Raw genomic sequence first — 21035 nt, forward strand, 5'->3', positions numbered from 1 at the left:
CAATACCTTTTTTTTTTAAAAATTATATACATGTGCATTATATTTATTATGCGACTGTCCTGGTATTAGCTAGTTTAAGTTTCTGCTTCAGAGATATTGTACTAAACATTTGTTTCCTGTAATTATTTCCTGTATCAAAGTGTTCATGGAATGGGAATCCCGGTCAGTTATTCTACGTTGTAGCTAATTTTTAACATCATTTGCTTATAACTATGTTCTTTGTAATATTTTACATGGGACTTTTGGCGATTTCAAAGGCTTATGGTAAGATTACATACGTATGCTGTCATCTAACTTTGCGAGAGTATTCAGTAATAGTTTTCATAAATTTTAATATTTTTTTTAACGTAAACCATTCTTAACAAGACTGATAACTACCTATACTGCTTATCAATAATATATTTTATAACCTTTTTACATGTTCACGAATTTGCATGTATAGCATTCAATATGGATATATGTATTCTATGAAAACAATATAATTGTCACATATAATTTATGTAAAACTAATTTTCGTGTATTAAGGCTGTGTATGCTTTTCTGTATATCTCTTTTAATGAATTGCATTTTATATAATAAAAAAAAAACCAATACATAAATGAAACAGTATATTTGCCTCTGATCGAGAATTATTCTCAAAATCTAAATGTTATTTATACCATATCTGATAATATATGTGAAATGTATGTGTTGGGTGTGTGCTTGTTTACAGATAACGTTGCCGTCAACAAACCAGCATACCAGCAGTATCCATTGAGACCAGGTGACGACACGTATGACGCCAGTAACGCTGTGGACGGACGTAAAACTGACCTGAGATGGGATGGTGGTCAATGTGCTGAATCATTTGCCGGAGAAACCGCCACCTGGTGGGTGGACCTGACTAGGATCCACAGTATACATCACATCACCATCTTCTTCAGGACGGACAACTCTGGTATAGTCACAGTCATTATGTATCTTGGAAAAGATAGCCTCTGTAGTGTATACTGTCATCACGCATACACGTTTTTTTTATTTGCATGTAAACCTTTTTGTTTTTCTCAGAATAATAAAGCTTTATATGATTTTCCCTGTTAGTTTCGAAGATGCAATACCGAGAAAATGTTGATTTTAATGTAACTGAAAGTGGACAAAATTAAACTGTTTCAATGGGTGTAATGAACATGAATGTTAAATGAAATAAAAGACCAAATCCATCAATACTTTTTAAATTAAAATTACAATTAAAAAGGAAGTTAGATGATGAAATCAAGAGTTTGCTGATATGCTTGTTTGTTTTAAAATGAGATGATATGCCAGGAGTCTGTTGAGGTAAGATGTGGGGTTGCAGGGAGATTACTTTCATAGTGACGTAATACTTACCACCTTATACATTTATTATCTCACATGAACTACAAATGTAAAAGCTCAATTATTCTGATCACTTTTGGTCTGCCGTCTGTCTGTCTGTCCATCTGTAAACTTTTCACATTTTCAACATCTTCTCCAGAACCACTAGGCCAATGAAACTATTTTTGACACAAAACACTTTTAGGCAAAGATGATTCAAAGCATCCTCAGGTGGACTTGATTCAATGTTGTAAAGTCATCACCTCTGTGGGTAGTGTTTGACCATAAAAATGGTCGCATTTTTGCGTAAGAATATATAGATAAACGTCTTTAAAAGTCGTCTTCTCAGAAACAAAACAGCCAGGAAAGCTAAAACTTATTTGACAACATCGTCAGGTAGTTTAAATTCAAGGTTGTGAAAATCAAGACCCCGGGAAATAGGCTGGGTCACAATGGGGAATCGAAATTTTACATAAGTATATCACTACTGTAATGAAAAAACCCTGAGACTATCAAAAAACCCTGATGAAACCCTGAGTGGCACTGAGAAAACCCTGAGAGACCCCGACGTCGGCACTGAGAGTACTGATGAAACTCTGAGGGTTCCTGAGGTTTGCACTGAGGGTACTGAGGTAAAAAACCCGAGAGCCCATGAGGTCGGCACTGAGGGTAATGAGGAAGCCCTGAGAGACCCTGAGGTCGGCACTGAGGGTACTGAGAAAACCATGAGAGACCCTAAGGTCGGCACTTAATACGGATTTGTTTTTACTAAATTTTCAATAATTTAACAATTGTGGTAATCATAAATAAAGACACAAGTAACAATTCATTTATTTGTTATAAATATATTTTACTGATGCAATTGGATAGGATCAGACTTTCTCATTTATACAGCATCTTTAATTAATTGTAAAGGAAAAATACAGAAACACAAAGGATAAGTATGTATTTAGTCAGTCCGCGGGCTGACTAATTAAGTTCGGATGAAACTTTAATTGCGCTTGCGCTTGCGTAAATGAAAACAATCTGGAAAGTAATTAAATAGTTTTTGTAAGAAAAATTTTGCAGAAGTTATGAAACTGGTCTAGGTCAAATTGCGCATCGATGAATTGGAAGACTGTCAAGGGAATATTGGCTGCCACAGTCTGCGTATATCTTTCCGACTCTCTTTGTGAGATTGGAGAGGAAATATATTGTTAGTTGTTTGCGACGAGGCCTTGAAATTCAGAGAGCTATATTTGAAAAGTTACACTTTTTAAGTATTAAGTAGGTGTGCAGTCATATATTATATGTACACCTCGTCTCGCTTATCCCCATATCATCTTTTACAGCAATAACAATAAGAATGCAAACTAAATGTGCAACCAAATATATTTGTTGTTATGGAAACTTCACTTTAGTCCTAAACTTAAATTCCCGCTGGTTGACTTTCTTAGCTTTTTTAAAAAGCTAACCGTGTCTGTACTTATTATATATCCATTGTATAATGGTTTAACATGTGAAAAGCGAGAGGCTCCATGTTTTACTTAATTCATTATTTAACAAAATAAAATAAAAACCCGTTAACATTTAAGGTTTTCTTCCAAAATGAAATAATAGTCGGCCGTAAAATGTAATGTTTTTAAAATAAATAATCATGTCCATTTTTATTCATTTAATTCATCATTTTACTCGCCCTAACAGAACATATTTGACTAATGAGCATTCATAGATTCAATTTCCAGTATTTCTAATTTGAAGCAAGACAGTGTAGATCTTTTTTGATATATCATATCGCATATTCTTGTACAATATGAAACAGAAACATGTAGATCGGTAAACTGTTATAATAATTCGACAGTAAAATAGTGTAAGGTTATATAACTCCATGTACACACACACACACACTCTCTCTCTCTCTCTCTCTCTCTCTCTCTCTCTCTCTCTCTCTCTCTCTCTCTCTCTCTCTCTCTCTCTCTCTCTCTCTCTCTTTCCATTCGTAAGGGAAACGGAACAGAACATTACAATTATAATTTCATTTACAAGCCCGACTAAAATATGAAATAAACCGATTTTGGTCGCTGTACAAATTTCCTATAAATATAGCCCTTGTTTAATAATCATAAGCTTTACTATGATTTGATTATCATGCAGTGGACACGGGCGAAATCACTTTTTGTATTGACATAAAAAACCCAAACTCCTTTGTTTTACGGTGTAATTCCCACAAAGGAAACAGTACATCGTCTTTCATACACAGAAGACTTCGAATCAGAAACAAGACAATCAATTATCAATAACAATTGAAATTTTAAACACTGGCAATAATACTGCTTGCTACATTTAGTAGTACTAAACATATATAAAATATTTGTACATGAGACATAGAGAGAGAGAGAGAGAGAGAGAGAGAGAGAGAGAGAGAGAGAGAGAGAGAGAGAGAGAGCGTTGGAAGGTACTTTGTATTTGGGCGGCCAATACTTGGTCGATTACGGGGAAGGGGGGGGGAAGTTTGGTGAACCGAATTTGACTTGAAATGAAGATATCTTACAGAGGCTGTATTTTTTTTCTTAATTTGATGTTACATTTTATTAGTGTCACTTATTTGTATTGATGGTACTATAAGAAACAAAAGCAAAACCATTGCACTCTAGGTTTGTTTTCGTTTAATGACATACACATTTAATTCGTGGAGTTCGTATGCATGTACATGTATAAACTTCAATTTTAATTCAACTTGTCAGTCTCTATTGCGCATCATAAACACTCAAAAATGGATATCCGTGATCCCCATGCTAGGTTACAATTGAATTCTTTAACTGGTCATTTCATTAAAATTATACAAGACAGAGAGACCTCGGAATCTCCCTTACCCTGTTTCGGCATTTCCAGTAACAAGAAATATCAAAATTCAATCAGGTGGAAAATATTTCTAAATTCCGAAAGTTCAACACTTTGAAAAAAGGCTTTTGAATCTCTACTTGCATGGATCTTAAAAAAGCAATGCCAAATCGTAATTGGTACTGGATGTGTAGAAAAGAAAAGCTGTTTATCTTATTCAATAGGAGCTAGGGTACACGTAACATAGTTTTTGAAAGGGGGGGGGAGGGCAAACTTTAAAAAAAAAAACCTCGACAATATGGAGAATAATACAACTTTTCAAAATCCTGAAAAATATATATATTGCCATATGTGTGTATGTGGGGGGAGGGGGGGGGGGGGGCTGCGCACTGGGTCTATTTATCAATTTATTACACATTTTTATTTCTTTCGTGTTTAAGCTTGTAAATGAATGAATAATAGAAAACAAATTATACTCAAATTTGTGGCTTTTATTAGTTATTAAGAAAACTTCGTGGGTAGAATGGGAGCAGTGTTTTAAATAAACTACAATATATTTTCTTTGACATTACACTACACAAACATCTTTCTTAGACTGAAATTGACACATGTACAATCCTGCACTAGGTAGTTCATATCATCTGTAAGATTAAGTTTTGTTTTCTGTGCTGTGATATAGACGAGACAGACCGTTCTTGACTTTGATAACGTGCCAAACCAAGGAACGGTTATTTTTAAAATTATCGAAATACCGGACAGATGTATAAGTATAGGTTTTTGTTTGGTTTTTTTTTTTAGAGTTGGTTAAAATTTATCAATTCAAAGAACTCTCAAACTGATATCAAATATCAATTTTCAAAATAGAGGTATTAATTCACACAAAAACTATACAATATTAAGTAACCCGATCGCTTAGCTACATAATCCTTATTTATGAAACACATTTTAGCTAATACACTTCATTAAATATGTGCATGTATCTTTATAGATGTTATTGAATGCATGTAAACGAAATTTACTACATCTTATTCTAAAATTGTGAAGTATTTCAAACATTGTGCCGGGCACCTGTTACACTACATGTAACAATCTGTTGTGATAAAACTTAGATATTGTTTGCTACTTTAAAGTTTTTCTTTTACAATTGTTTTTTTTTACATATTGATACATGTATACACAACTGACATTTCAGTTGAATCAATTCGTGACAATTTCACAACTTTAATTTTCCAATATTGCCTCGGGCACCTGTTAATTACATTCAATAAAATGGTGGGTGTACGAAGGTTGTTGGGAAACAATTGAGACATTTTCTCTTATTCTTTAAGGAAAAAAAATAAAACCTTGAAATTTGACCAAAACGTAAATAAGGAAAGAGTTTATCAATGTGAAAAGTTTCTTGTCCATGGCATAATTAGATCATTCCTGGTAAGCGGATCGACCTGCCTTCGTTCAGTGACTCGGCGCCACTGCAAACTTTTCGCAATGTCATTTTACGCTTCTCATTGTTTCTGTGTTTTGAACACCTTACAAACGAACGGAAATAATGATTATTTTTATTTCTCATTTGTCATTGCCAGGTGTCACAATTTACATTTGCTCTAATTCTTGACTTTTTGTGGAAAGGAATTCGACTTATTTTAACTTCAAATTTTAACTTGAAAGTCAAATGGCTGTGAAAGTCTCCTGCAGTCATTTTGTACATATTTTTGAACTGTTGAGAACAGTAATTGTGAAAAAAGTACTTGCTATTTAGTCCCTTTGCTTAATTCTAGTTAAACAATCAATGAAAAAATATGATAAACTGAAGCTCTTTATCCTTTGTAATCGTATATAGTTTTTATAAGCAACTGCGAGACATTAAAATGTCTTCTTATGAAATTTCAACCAATTTGATGTATATTCGCTGCACCGCATTCACGTCAAAATCCAATGTAAAGACGTTGTCAGATTTATATTGCCTGGTAAATACCTTTGTACCATATCCGTATTTCATTTCGAACATTAGTGAAACTTAATCAAAAGTTAGTCGCAAAAAATAGCAAAATGATCATATTTAATTTGATTTCCTTCATCATTAACTGTAAGTCTACGGACACATAGAAAGTAGATGTTTCAGTTTTTCAATCTCCGATTGCATGCCTGCACCAGGCATCCCGACCACTGACTTGTTTATCTAGCGTTGTTAACAAAATATTACAGACCCAGAAACGTACTCCTACACCAAAAAAAGCGTGCGACTTTCGGGCGAGAAATGTTTCGTGTAAACCGTTTAGCGTTTCGTGTAAACCATTAAGCGTTTCGTGTGAATCGTGAAGTGTTTCGTGTAACCATTTAGCGTTTTGAGCAAAGCGTGTAAATCATTTCGAGTAAAGCGTTCGAGAACCGTGTAAAACGTTCATCATATTTCATTCGGAACTCTCTGACAATTTGATTGTTTCAAAATAGCGCCCGTGTTTTTCATTACACTAAACAGTTTGTGTTTAACAAAACTTTCTCTGTAAATATTCTCATGAAAGTAAAAAAATCTATAAGAAATGATATACTTATCTTTTTACAAAATTGAATTAATTTTTAGCAAACAAAAGAAAGGTACGCGTATTAAAAGAAGACTATAGTTACTGCGACTATTCATCTGTGTACAATTAGCATACATAACCTCGGACATCGGATAAGACCGGCACCTGGCTGAAGCTGTCAATCAAACTTTGTGTATTCGTTTTCATTGGATTGTCACGCGTCTCTTTTTTTGTCACTGGCCAATAGAAATTTAATGAATTCAAGGTAGTCGGAATAAGTATTTAATGAAGCATACAATTTAAATGAAAGAGTATTTAACATGTATTTGAACGAAATTAAATGTAAACATAGAAAGAAAATATAATGTTCATTTTTATTAAATGTGGGTAGTAAATTCTTAGGAATCCCGATTAAAAATATTTCTACAAGTAATTATTTTAATTATTCAAACATTGATAACGGAAAACAACAAGTCTTAGAAGTAACTACACTAGAATTTGCCTAATATGTACAAATGCAATTAATCATCATGGGAATCTTTATCCATGGTACTTAATGACAATAGATTATGATAGATATACTATGCGCCGATTTAAGGAGTGCCGGTTATGTATACGAATATCGAGTCAAAAATTTAAATCATTTTTATTTTTTGGTCTTTCCGAAGTCCGAAAAAGTACCAACCTCAAGGTCTCCTCAGTACCCTCAGTACCGACCTCAGGGTCTCTTAGGGCTTCCTCAGTACCCTGAGTGCAAACATCATGGTCTCTCAGTGCAAACATCAGGGTCTCTCAGGGCTTCCTCAGTACCTTCAGTGCAAACCTCAGGGTTTCCTCAGTACCCTCAGTGCAAACATCACGGTCCCTCAGGATTTTCTCAGTATCCTCAGGGTCTCTCAGGGTTTTTTCAGTGCCAATCAGGGTTTCCTCGAGGTTTTTTGATAGTCTCAGGGTTTTTTCATTACAGTAGTGTATAAAGAGTTAAACTTTTAAAGATCTTCTTCTCAAAAATCAATCAATCAGGAAAACTGAAACTTATAAAGAAGTATCTTCAGGTAGTGTAAATTTAAAGCAGGAGTGGGATGAGACCACAATGAGGGGTTGAATTTTACATAGGATTATTATATAGAACAATCTTTAAACATATTCTTCTCAGACACAGATCAGCCAGTAAAGCCGAAAAATGAGTGGAAGCATTTTTAGGTTATGTATATTCAAATTTGTGAAAATCATGCCCCCTGAGGTAGGATGGGGCCAAATGGGGGGGGGGGGGGGGGGTTATAGGAATATATAGAGAAAGTTTTCTTCCAAAAATCCAATCAGCCAAAAAAGTTGAAACTTCTGTGGAAGCATCCTCTAGTAGTGTTTATTCAAAGTTGTGAAAATAATGACCCCTGGGTGTAGGTTGGGGCCACAATGGAGGTTAAATTTTTACATAGGAATATATTCATTAAACACTTTGAAATCTAGAAAATCTTCTTTAAAACTAATTGGTTAAAAAAGCTGAAAGTTAAGTGGAAGCATCCTCAGGTAGTGTGGATTCAAAGTTGTGAAAATCATGACCCCCGGGGGTTATATTGGGGTCACAGCGTGGGGGTGCAATTTTTTAAAATCTTATTCTAAAAAAACAAACATTTACTTAGAAAAGCTGTAATTTTTTGTGGAAACAGCTTCAGATAGTGAACATTTAAATTCATTAAAATCAAAATTTTGAGGGGTAGGGTGGAACCCTATTTTAGATCCAATTGTACAAGGAAAATATTTTAATTATTCACAAACACTGAAATGTTATCACATATGGTTTTACTTTTATGCAAGGATTTTGACATATTGCTGATTCTTTAAAATTGTTTAGACTCTAGCCCCTGGTGAATATATTTGTACCATTTCCGTGTTCCATCTCGAACATTAGTGAAACTTGATCAAAAGTTTTGACACGTTGCTGATTCTTTAAAATTGTTTAGACTCTAGCCCTTGGACGATTCTTGGGCCTCACAAGGGGTTCACAAATTGATTTAGGTTTATATCTCATATACAAACACTTCTTTAGGCATTTTTTTAGCACTGCAATGCTCAGCATGTGATATGACTATGATATCATCCTGTTATAAAAGGGACTTGATAATAAACATTTGAATATATAATGGGATCTACATGAATTACATGAATATAACATTTTCCAGATAGATTGCATAATGACTCCATTCAGCTGATTTTATCATGTCTATTGTTGCTCAGGTGAGTGATGTGGCCCATGTGCCTTTTATGTTAGATATGACGTGAAGATTCAAATGAAATAATTCGTAATTGATTTCATTTTTTTTAGAGGTGTTTTATTGTTTACAGTGAAAAAATAACAGGCCCCAAGTAATTATTAATGTATACAGAAACAAAGTCTGCAACATATGATTTGAAAAAAAGGTTTTTAAAACACCAGATTAAATAGTTTTAGATAAGTGTTTACCTGAAATCCATGGACTTTGAAAGGTTTTCGTTCACATCATAGTAGTCCTACATGTTTACTATTGTTGCATTTTATTTTTAAATAGATCATTAGCAATTAATAGAAACCTTATAGTAGTCACATACATAATGAGTGTTGCTAAAATGCAGAACGGAAAACGGAACGGAAAGCGGAACGGAACGGAAAACAGAAAATATCATATAACGTTTATCGCTTTAAAATGGTATAAACTGGCCAGAAACGATTTACTTTGTATTGTTCATTCATGTCTAATGAATGATTATCAATATGTGGCTGTCTTATTCATATCCTTTTAAATGTCTATCAAATGTACATGTAGCAATATATTCAATTGGCGTTAGTTGGGTACGAAACGGAAAAAATCAAATGTATACAAATTGTCTAATATTAACATGATTTAACGAGTAAATAAGCTATATACTTATTTGCTTGTATGGTATTGCTGGCATATCAGCGTAATGTACGCATTTAGTGAAAGCGTTTCGTGTTTTTATTAGTATTTTCATATTTCAAATATGGTGTAGATACTTATATCGACATTGAATTTTCGGTGTTCTTTACGATCTTAAATCATACAGACAATACAGTATCATTAGGATGGAAAAAAACCCGTACGACCGACGACATTCGAAATTAAAATACATAGAACATTAGAATAGCCGGTACTTAGTGAAACTAGTATTTTTAGCAATGCAATTTTGTTTCCGTTTGCCTTACTTGGCAGTTGTTTATTCCTGCAGCAACATACATATGATAGAGAGCTCAAGGCATTGCCTTGTTTGATTTTCAGATTATAAATTAAGCCTGTAGTCTGTCAATCACAAAATCTTCATCCAGCACATTCGGACGATTAAAAAAAACCCCACACACCTGTAAAGATGCAATTGAAATTGATGAAACGGGAAATATCCAAGAAAACTCCATTGGCACATTATCATTTTAATCGGGAAAATTCACAGGATCGAAACCAGATTTCTTACGGAGATTTATAATGGCAAATGTTGACACATTTTCTCTATTTCGAGTTCACTCAGAAGACCTTGCACACTTTTCCAACGTTATCATCTGGGTCTGTTGAAATGCAAAACCATGTAGACTTCTTTATTATTAGCCGTGTATTGAAGCCAGCTGATGAGCTAGAGAGAATCGACGTTTTAAAGGAGGAAAAATAAGAATTGTTCATGCTTCTGAAAGAAAACCACTTGAACCCTTGAGGTATATTCAAATATCGAGTTATTCAGCAAAATGTGAATCGAGGATATTTTGGGACAGGATATAGTGGTCAATGCATGCACTGTTAATTTTGAGGAAAAAATTATTCTTGAATAAATAATCCAATATTGCTAATCTTAAAAAAATTAAAAAAAATTGCATAAAGTATATCGTTTTTGACATGATTAACAAATCTATCAAGTAAATAACATTAGATAAGATTTTCCTTTTTACGTTCCGTTCCGTTTTCCGTTCCGCGTTTTAGTAACACACCATATAAAATGTACATATTTTTTACAAAATAATTTACGTTACCTTAAAATGGCAGTTTGAAATAATGCACTTTGATCTTCTGTGTTTATAACACTCGTCCGACAGAATTATTTTAAAGTTTATAACAGACTTAAGTGTAGCGAACAAAACGGAATGTAGCTTTGGTACATCACCTTAAAACTGTAGGCTGCAAACCTGACCTTAAGGTTCTGAATTATAATTAACTAATTTATTAATCTTACATGTATGCCAACACATTAACGCATGATCTAAAGTAAACAAGTAACGATATAAATGGTATAGCGATTTCAAAAATAAAGATTGTGTAATAACGAAAATGTTTATTGATTTCTTAATTATTAGACAATAGTTCGCACAAAGATATAACAAAGCAGAATTGTCTCTCATCTAAAACCGCAATCTATCGAATCATTTCAGGTAGACAACATAGCAATCAAACAATAACCTTGTTGGTAACCTTTTTTCAAGATTTTACTTAAGTATACTTGAATCCCCTAAATGCAGATTAACACAAATAACCTCCAACATCTATTCATGACTAACATGGCGACCAGATAAAATTACTATATGTAAATATATAATTCTTACAATCACCGTATACTTCTTGGCGTGTTTTAGAGTGACACTAGAATGGTCAGATTTGAGTTTTACCTTTTGTTAATAACATTGTTTTTCTTCCCGAATTCTGAGCGACAATTAGGTATATGTTATTCTTGAAAATGATCGCTATGGCACAAACATCCTGATGTTTAATAAAACAAACCAATGATTTCCAATATAAGATATTGTGTTAGAGAAGGAGCTAGCACGATAAAGAAACATTTGTATGTATAGCTCCTCTAACTCATATGAAGTGTTTTCAGGGTCAGATAGTAAAGAGATTAAAATTTTTAGATTAACTTGAAAAATGTTTCATGTTATCTACCCACCACGGTTATCAATTATATAATCTTCATTGATGTATCTTAAGGTATCCCACTCCTCAATGTTGTTGTATCAAGATTTTCTTGAGAAGTATATCATTGAAATCTGTAGACAAAACAAACTTAAAAAATACAAAGATAATGGGGGATCAGTATCCATCCCTCTCAGTTATGGCCCATTTAATTTGACCTTGTTGCACCTAAAATGCTATTTCATCCTGATTAGGATTTGTTGTCAGTATTTTTGATTAAGCAAACTTATTTCTTCAAATATTGTTTTTAATAATGCACAATGGTCACACTGAATAGAGGGATTACAAAAAAAAATTGTACAAAGCTGCATAAATTTTTTGTGACCTTTTTGCACTTAAAGTAGACAATTTCTATAATAGTTACAATTTGATTTGAAATAAAAAAAAATGAATTTCAAGAATTTTATAAGAATAATCAAGTTTGCCTAGATATGTATTCAGTATCATTTTGACATAATATAACATGGGGGTCAGTGATGTCAAATTTAAGATAAAGGGCTTCAAAGGTAAAATTCTCGCAAAATTTGGCTTTTAAAAATTCAGACATGTTCTATATATATGCATGATTTTATGCTAAACGGCTATCACATTCTCAAGATTTGATTTTGAACATGTCACACAGAACCTATAACATATGTTACAGACCGATCAAATGTTAAAAATGTGAATAATGAAGTATAATAAAAAGAAAAGTATATTGAAAATTCATAAAATTGCTTGTTTCTGTCATTTTCGTCTTAAAAACCTTCCGCACGAAAAACTAGTTCCCCTTGTTTGCTTCTTGAATTCAAATGGATTTTCTTTATGAATGTTGTGTAATTATGAAATAATAATCTATCTGTGATGATTAAATGAATAAAATCATATTCATTTTAAATATAATGATCATCTGCGCAATGAAATCAAAACATGAGGAGTGAGATACCTTAAGGTTTTTATTGGGGTTCAAGTGATATTCTGTTAAACAAGAAGGTGTTAGGTGCCTTTTCAGGTTCTTTACTGTTTGGATTAAACTTGCTAGTTTTTAAGAGAGGGATCAGGCCGCCCTTCCGCTATGCACTCTCTCATGCAATATATGACACTGACTGAATTCCAATTTGTTAGCACGATCGTATCGCTATGACTTAAAAACGTATATAGTTTTAAACAAGGAAGTTTTAATTATGTATTTTTTTCCGTGACAATTCTTTCTAACGACAATCATATACAATAGCTGCGGAACATTTCATATTACTCTTGATATTAAATTTTTGTCCAGTACTTTTAATTCACAATGGTATACAACTAGTGTTGTTAAAACATACCAGTTAAAATGTTCAAAATACGGTATCATAATTTTGTTTATATATAGAAATGATTTAATAATACGTAACTATTTGTTTTTCTCAGAGAATTCTCAGAGTTTAACCCCCACCATTATATTTTATATTATAATAAATGATGGTGGTGTTGTTATTTTAAACGACAAATATGCGAAACTGGCATATATATTACATGTAGGTGTGCGTTTAACTACATAATTGTATATAGCTATTTCAATCGATAGGTGCATGGAGAATGTGTGATATGTTGCGTCTATATCACTGGATGAAAAATCAAGTTTCCGGAAACTATATGGAAACCTTGCAGAAACTTGAAGTTGAAGTTTCATGTTTAGTTTCCGCAATGCGGAAACCATTATATCGATTCAGCAAGTATTCGTTAGGTTTCAGTCAGCAGAAACTTTAGTCTAAGATTCCTGATGGTTTCCGCAATGAAGAAACTAAATTTAAATCGTGTGAAAAGTGTTGTAAATTATTATGGAAATATCAATCAGTTTCAGAACATTTCCGCTAGGTTTCAGTATGCTGAAATTTTAAGTTAAGATTCCAAATGGTTTACGCATTGCTGAAACTATTACTAAAATTGATTTGAGTTTAATAGTGATATCATTTATTTTCAACAGGTTTAAGTTTAATTCTAGCCTAATGATAATGAATCCGTACATACTAAAATGTATAGTAAGGTTTCAGCGTGACTGAAACTATATGTATACGTGTAGCTATCTTGCAATGTTATTTGTTAAAAAAAGGCGATTAAGAACCTTACTAAGTAATTAATTGAATTTGAAAAGAAAAACTGATGTCTGATCTTGTTTAATGCATATGATGAAATCATTAATATTAGGTACTCGGGCACGTGTATACATGTGTATACATTCTTTGTCCAAGTGACCTCCTCTGTGATTTTCCTGTATATTCTGTGTGGATTGCAGGGTTTTTTTCTGTCAGGAGTGAACAAAAGACTGTTACATAACATATACACTGTACGAAGCGTGAGTTTATAACTGGAGCCTGGCAGGATTTTTTTTTTCAATTTGTGTGTACCTGAGTTAGTAAAACTGATAAGTAAATTATAATTATTTAGTAAAATAAATCTAGCTAGTTGTATATCGCAAACAGTGTATGAAAAAGAGTTTTACTTAGTGCACTCAATAAATCAATATACCTATTTTGTAAGACTCCTTCTTAAATACTTTAGTAATCATTTGAATGAACCTTTAGGTACAGTTACTAATTAAGCAAACACATTAAGGTAAAGTCGTTGTTAATTTTTACAAATAATACCAAATATTCGTACAAACTGGAGTTTAGAGCTAATTCATTTCTTTTTTAATACCACGCCAACACATGTACACAGGATTTTTTTTTAATTCTACAGTTGATAATAAATAGTAAAACCCACTTGGAGTTTGAGTCTAATATAATAATTGTTTTATTATTTACATGCCTTTCAGACTTTACTACATGTATGACTGTATCATGATTCACTGGCGTCGGAAGCAAATTAAAAAAGTGGGGGGGGGGGGTGATAGACTAATCCTCAGAAATATTGCGGAAAAACCCTAATTCCCAAAATCATGAAAATCTTATCCGTAGGGGGAAGGGGGTATACCTATACTATATACTTAAAAATAAATTTCCCTACCAAGTTTTTTTCCCCAAAATCATGAAATTCCTAATCCGTGTTGCCGGGGGGGGGGGGGCTAGTATGCCTATTACTCCAACTGCTCAATCGTTCAAGGTAAATGTAAGAATAATTACATTTCCGGCGAGAAAAAGTGGGTGGGTGGGGGGGCTATGTGCCTAATGGTTAAGTCTGACTTTGCACTAAGCCCCCCCCCCCCCCCTCCTCCCCCCCCCCCCCCCGGTTCGACGCCTATGTGATTCGTGCATTTCTATACTTTGTATTTACTTTCTGTACTGTAAACACAGATATTAATACATGTTTATGAAACATTCACATGTTTCTGTTATAAGATATAATAAGCATTATTTATAATTTTACTGAAGTTAAACGTTATATTACAAAATCAGTTTAAAACCCAGCACTAGCCATGTGGTGCACGTGATTTTAATCCCATTTTTAAAATGTGATTATACATTCGTAAACATTTTATGTAGAAAGTATAATACCAAATAATTAAAATTATATTTTGTTTATATATCAGTCGTGTACGTCTTACTTCCCTACTTGTTTAACGCGCTTGTATTTTAATTTCATAAGTATTCTTAACGTACTGTTCATCGTATGACCAATCAGTGCACATGTGTAACTGTAAAATAATTGCCATCAATTCATCGTAGTTGTAAATTCACCGTACGGGTGAACGCTGTTAATCGGACCCCGTTAATTGATCGGCATCTAATTATATTTGTGATTTATGTGTGTTCATGCAGAACCTGCTCTGTGATGAACATAATATTTTTACACCTCTATATTTTAAATAAGAATATGACCGTGCTTAGAATCGCGGTGAAAATTGGACAAGTCAAGACTAACTTGTCAGTAAACTAAATATGACTCTATCATATTTAGTTTGGCAAAATCATCAGTACATGTAAATAGAATATAGTTAAAGACAAAATCAGATACATATGTCTCGTTAGAATTTGTTTAATTTCATTAGACATTTGTAAACAAACGGTCGGCCATTTTTTTGTTAATCACGTGTTACAAATACAATTGTAACAAACACACGCCAATACTTTGTCGTACTTAACCAGGAAATACTGACTCCGACAGTTCTTATTTAAAATAAATATACATGTAAAAAGTATACTATTCGGTAAAAAATGATAATTTTGATTAAACATTATTCATTTTAAACTATCCCAAGATGCACTTTTCCAAGATTTAGCGGATTCTGATTGGTCAGTATTGGCGCACTTTATGATTCCGAGCGAAGGTTAAAATGGACATGAAGGTGCTGTTGTAAAATGGAGAATTGAGAAGCATTAATAGCCTCTACAACAAGGAGATAATGCAGGAACGAAGAACTCATGTCAAGGTAACTTAATTCACAATATAGATACTTCCAATACCATTTTCAAGGCTCTAATTTATCTCTTATTTGTAAACGAGATCTCGCGCCATCAAATCAAGATGGCGTCATTTTTTCAAACTTGGTTCGGCATTTTAATTTTTATTACCGTATCTCTTTAAAATATACGCTTTGACCAAGTTAGCCATTAAGCAACTTTATATGCATGATAATCAAGATTATCCAGGGTATACACATATATAATTATATAAACTTCCCCAATATATGCTTGGTTGGTAAACAAGACGAACAATGAATCTTTTGCACATTATACAATTTACAAACTCTAAATGTAACGTAAATATTAAAAAAAAATATTAATTAAATCCGAAAAATGAAATCTTTCACGTTTTTCTTTTTCAGCATTGACAGCATACAAAGTCAATGTTTCCGGTGATTAGTTGCATCCTCTGTTCGGTGATTCGGGTGATTGTTTTGACCAGCTGGACGATGTGAACCCAAGGTTTTGCTTTGAAATTGATTATTTTTACCATTAACTTATACAGGTGTTGGATGTGTATAATTTACTGTAGTAATTTTTGGGAAATCCAGGTCTAAGTTCTTGAAAAAGAGGTTGGTTGGGGGGTGTGTGTTGTGAAACACACATATTGTTGATACGTTTTCCCATTGTTCAACAAACAGTAATTGAATCAAAATGAAAATAACATTGCTTCAAATATAAAATGAAACATTTTAGACCAGATCCTACTGTAGTCATTATATGACATAGTTTAAACAACAACTGGCAACTGTATAGTAGCTTTTGTATTCAGAATTTTATTCAGAATGCTTTTCATACCTGTTAGGCTGAATGTTTATAGTTTAAAAATCTAAATGAAACTTTATTATTCTTGTTTAAGATAAAAAGAACAGACATAAAGTACAGCCCAGTGAAAGGAACAAGTTCATCGCAAGAAGAAGAATTTTAATGCTACCACTGTCCAGAACTACTAAGTCTGCTGTAACCATGATGTGATCATATGAGTGCTTCACCGGTCTGGACAATGCTCGAAAATCCCCCCAAAAGGCCTATTTCCATAAACTACGACTCAGGTTACATCAACAACAGCCAAGGACACCCCTTATTGATTCCAATGGACACATCTCTACGAACCGACTAAACCTCTTCAGAACAAGACTTTTTAACTGTAAAGTATTCTCATTTCAAAAAACCTATAAACTATAAAAGTACTTTTTGTTATATGATCAAATACCAGTATATTACAATGTCTGCCTGTAAGCTAGAATCTTAGAAAAATCACATGGTTTTGACTTATTAAATGATTGATTAGACCTTGCAGATATTAACTTTCATTTTCTTAAATAATTTGTTAGATTTGCAAATATTGCATGAAATATTAGACTTCATGTAACATATATCCTCACACCTCCAAGTTGATAAGTGTTAACTACTTTTTTTTCCATTTTCTTTGTTTAAACATTTATTGATCACTTAGTTTTTATTTGCAGCAATAAATGAAAAATTAAGGAACCAATCTTAAATGTAAAAACACTGCATTAGGAGATAAATGCATGGGTCATAAAAATGATAAAATACACTAAACAATATTCAATTATGTCGTATATGAAAATATATAAAGACAACATATACCCCATGTATTACAATTTTCAAATAACAAAATTACTTGCATGGAAAGTTGTTTCCATGTGGGTTTTATTTTAATCTGTGTTATGTAATTAATATTGGAATTAGCTTTTATATCATAAGTAAAATGCTGGTATTGATGAGAATTGTAAGGTGAATGATCTGTGTGATACTTTGTATTTTATACATTCATGCTTCAAAAAGCAAGTACATGTACATTTAGAAATACTTGTCATATATATAAACAATGTATAATTTACTTCATGTCTTGGATTTAAAAATATTAATGTAGGTAAAGTAGTGAAATGGAGGAAGGTAAACCGTGTGTAAAGAAGAATATTCATCAGGAATGAAGTGTGTTGCAATCAGCATAATTAATTAAATGTGTACATCATATTTTTGCACATGATTTGACAGACTGCTCCATTGTTAGCTTTTTATTGGCCAACAAGCTTTCCATATCTCCCTCTGGGTCATCTATTAAATACTGACAGGCTTATGATATTAAAATCTCATCAGTTGGTACATCATGGGTGGAAATGAAAAGTTCACTTTGGACTTAATGGATTATCAAAGAAATGATATCAAATCCTGTTCTATTGTAAAACATTAGATTATATTACTAACAAAGAAAAGGTTTATCCCAACTTGTAAGTGGGTCACTTTGACCTCTTTTTGGAATTTATTGACATATTCAAATCAAATCTGGGTCATACCTCTATAGTCAACTACTATCTTATAGTGTATTTTTTTTTTTAAAGATGGATACTTTAGACTTTTCAAAAATATTTTATGGTGTACATATTCATTGTAGTTCAAAACAAATTGAGACAAGTGTATCATGTTCATGTAACAGTGAAGTTTTCTTTGTTTATTCATGTACGTGCAGTTATTTTGTAAATTGCATTCATATTTTTAAAAAAGTAAGATCTTTGTTGCATTTTTAAAGGGAGATTTGATAGGCATTTAATCGAGATGAAAACAAATTCAAATGTAAAGATTTCTATGGGAGTTTTTTTTCTTGTGCAATTTTGTAATTTTTTAAATTATAGTCCCTAATAAGGGAATTGCCATATGGATGTCTCTCCATTATTGTATATTGGCTGTATTTTATTTATTATTGGAAACAATTTCAGATTTTTGAACAAAATAAATTTGGAACTGTTTGAAATTGTTTTGTTTTTACATAAAGTAGAAACCTTGCCCAGCTTTTGTGAAAGCAAAAATTTAAAAAGTTTCAGTAAGTTTCCGTTGCGGAAGCCTTTTGTAAACAGTATGTTTCCCAATTGAATATGGAGGTTGAAACTATGCAGAAACTTCAAGTTTCAGTAAGTTTCCGTTGCGAAAACCATTTGGATTAATGGACAGCCTAAGTTGCAGCACTGCGGAAACTTAATGAAACTTGAAGTTTCCGTGCTGAAACCTGTCGGAAACTTAAAGTAACCTTAAGTTTCCGCAGAGTTTCCAAAGGGTTTCCGCAGCGCTGAAACCAGATATTTCATCCAGTGTAGTGCAGTTGATATTTAGCAATGTTTTAGTTGATATTGTAAAAAAGGAAAATTTTATAAAATTGTTTTTCACTGGATCGATAACTTCTTTTACAGATTACCATTTTCGGGCGTACATAGCAAGCAATTTACTTGGATTCTCTGTGTATGTCTCCAATACCACGGATATATCACAGGGAACGTTGTGTTTTAAGGACAGCAACTTCACCATAATATCAATACCTCCTGTTTTCACAACAAACTGTTTTGTTCATGGCCAATATGTCATCTACTACAATGAGAGACTTCCAGGAGTTGTCTACCCTGATGGTTATGAACGTTTTGTATATAGTGCACTCTGTGAATTAGAGGTGTATGGTGAGTGTTCTTTATAATTTCGTTAACCTTTAAAAAATATCTTAAATGTTTTTCTTATATGGTCACATGATTACCTTTATTGTCAAAACAATAAACTAGTGTGCATACCCTGAGGATTTAATCAGTAAACAACATGCATATGTTGTCACTTCCAATAAAACTATCAACTCTTGTTCAATCATTTAAAGTATCTTTTTTTCTCGAAATGCCCCCCCCCCCCCAAGAAAGAATAGTAAAATGTCATGCTTAGCAATTTTAATATCGACGTGACTTATTTAAACTAGGCACAGAGAAACTGTTTGCTATTCAATCAATATAAAGACGACTTAGTAAAAGGACTGTTGAATTCCAAACATATCATTTAGCCTCTTTCCCTAAGGGTCATGGGTGTTACATGTATGTTAGGACGGGGTTAAAGTTGCGAGATGATTAACTGAACAGATCGCATATATACCTTTACTATATGTTATTTGGTGTTGTTAATTTATCTTTTTAGTTGGTAGGTTGGATAATTTAATTAGTGTATTATATCTCTATAATATCTTTTACATATCTAAACACCTTCCGTCGTATTGCTTAAATTATATAAAAGCACCCAATTTTATGGCATCGTCAGATGCATGGTTGATGAGAGTACTTCTACCATACTATAAAATGTATGACTTTAAGGCAAGCATCTTTGCTACCCAAGGGTTGTCGGTCCAATTCTCTCCCCATAAACTTAATAAGATCTGCCAAGGGTTTATGGGGAGCTGAGTGGATTGAAAATCCTTAGCTAGCGAAGATGTTAGGTCAGAGTCCTTAAGTTGGAGAGACGGATCTGTATGTTACAATAGTAATTTACTGGATATTCATTGATTTTTTTTTTTACTATTAATGCATCATCATTTTTTTATTACTAATGAACATTTTGTCTGTACACCATGTCATGATTTCCATTTACATGTACACCCATTTTTTAGCTTGATAAAAGTGAAGCTCATAACTGGTTGATCACACGTGTATCATCATTGTGTCTTGGTTCATATACTACTTGCTAGCCAGGAAAATGAAAACATTGCCGTGATATACTTTTGACTCATGCTTAATTATATTGTACTAGAGTTACATGGAAAGGAACATGAATAATGGCTGTACTGTGATTTCTTGTTATTTGAATACATGTACCTAGTAAAGTACACACTATTTAGATTACATGCACTGAGTACTTATCATTATTATTTTTTTTTTAATATGATTATGTAAATGTATAGTTAACTGTTCCAAATTTGTTCAAGTACACGGGAATGCTCTTTGCGACACATCGTCCAAACCGTTGTTCTTAGATATGCATATATTTATTTCTCCGTTTCTCAATTTTTTATTTTGACTTCGTTTAAACTAATGAAATGCATAATGTTGAACTTTTAAACTTTTATTACGGTATTGATCATGCACATGCATTGTCTTATTAACACTAAGTACGTATATTTCCATTAAACAGTTCATTATTGTCAATACGCAAATAGAAATAGTATCCATTAAATGAATATTTCGCAATTTACTAACAATCACAATTAATCACAGTAAAACCAATTGACCCCT

At 32.7% G+C, this 21035-nt stretch overlaps 1 protein-coding gene and 1 long non-coding RNA gene across 2 annotated transcripts in view; both read left to right on the forward strand.

The window, feature by feature from the left end:
* Positions 1-233: 233 nt before the first annotated feature.
* Positions 234-21035, forward strand: part of LOC128174347 (multiple epidermal growth factor-like domains protein 11) — a 118015-nt gene continuing 97213 nt past the window's right edge. Inside the window, exons 1-5 of the mRNA XM_052839916.1 lie at positions 234-264; positions 713-937; positions 8076-8093; positions 15506-15511; positions 19215-19451. Coding sequence (XP_052695876.1) covers positions 234-264; positions 713-937; positions 8076-8093; positions 15506-15511; positions 19215-19451 — 517 coding nt within the window. The remainder of the gene's footprint in view (positions 265-712; positions 938-8075; positions 8094-15505; positions 15512-19214; positions 19452-21035) is intronic.
* Positions 15543-17090, forward strand: LOC128172526 (uncharacterized). Its single transcript, XR_008242293.1, has 3 exons — positions 15543-15947; positions 16344-16443; positions 16841-17090. It is a non-coding gene; the product is annotated as an uncharacterized LOC128172526 (long non-coding RNA).

Source organism: Crassostrea angulata, chromosome 2 (genome assembly GCF_025612915.1).
Source record: "Crassostrea angulata isolate pt1a10 chromosome 2, ASM2561291v2, whole genome shotgun sequence".
In the NCBI taxonomy this organism is placed as follows: domain Eukaryota; kingdom Metazoa; phylum Mollusca; class Bivalvia; order Ostreida; family Ostreidae; genus Magallana; species Magallana angulata.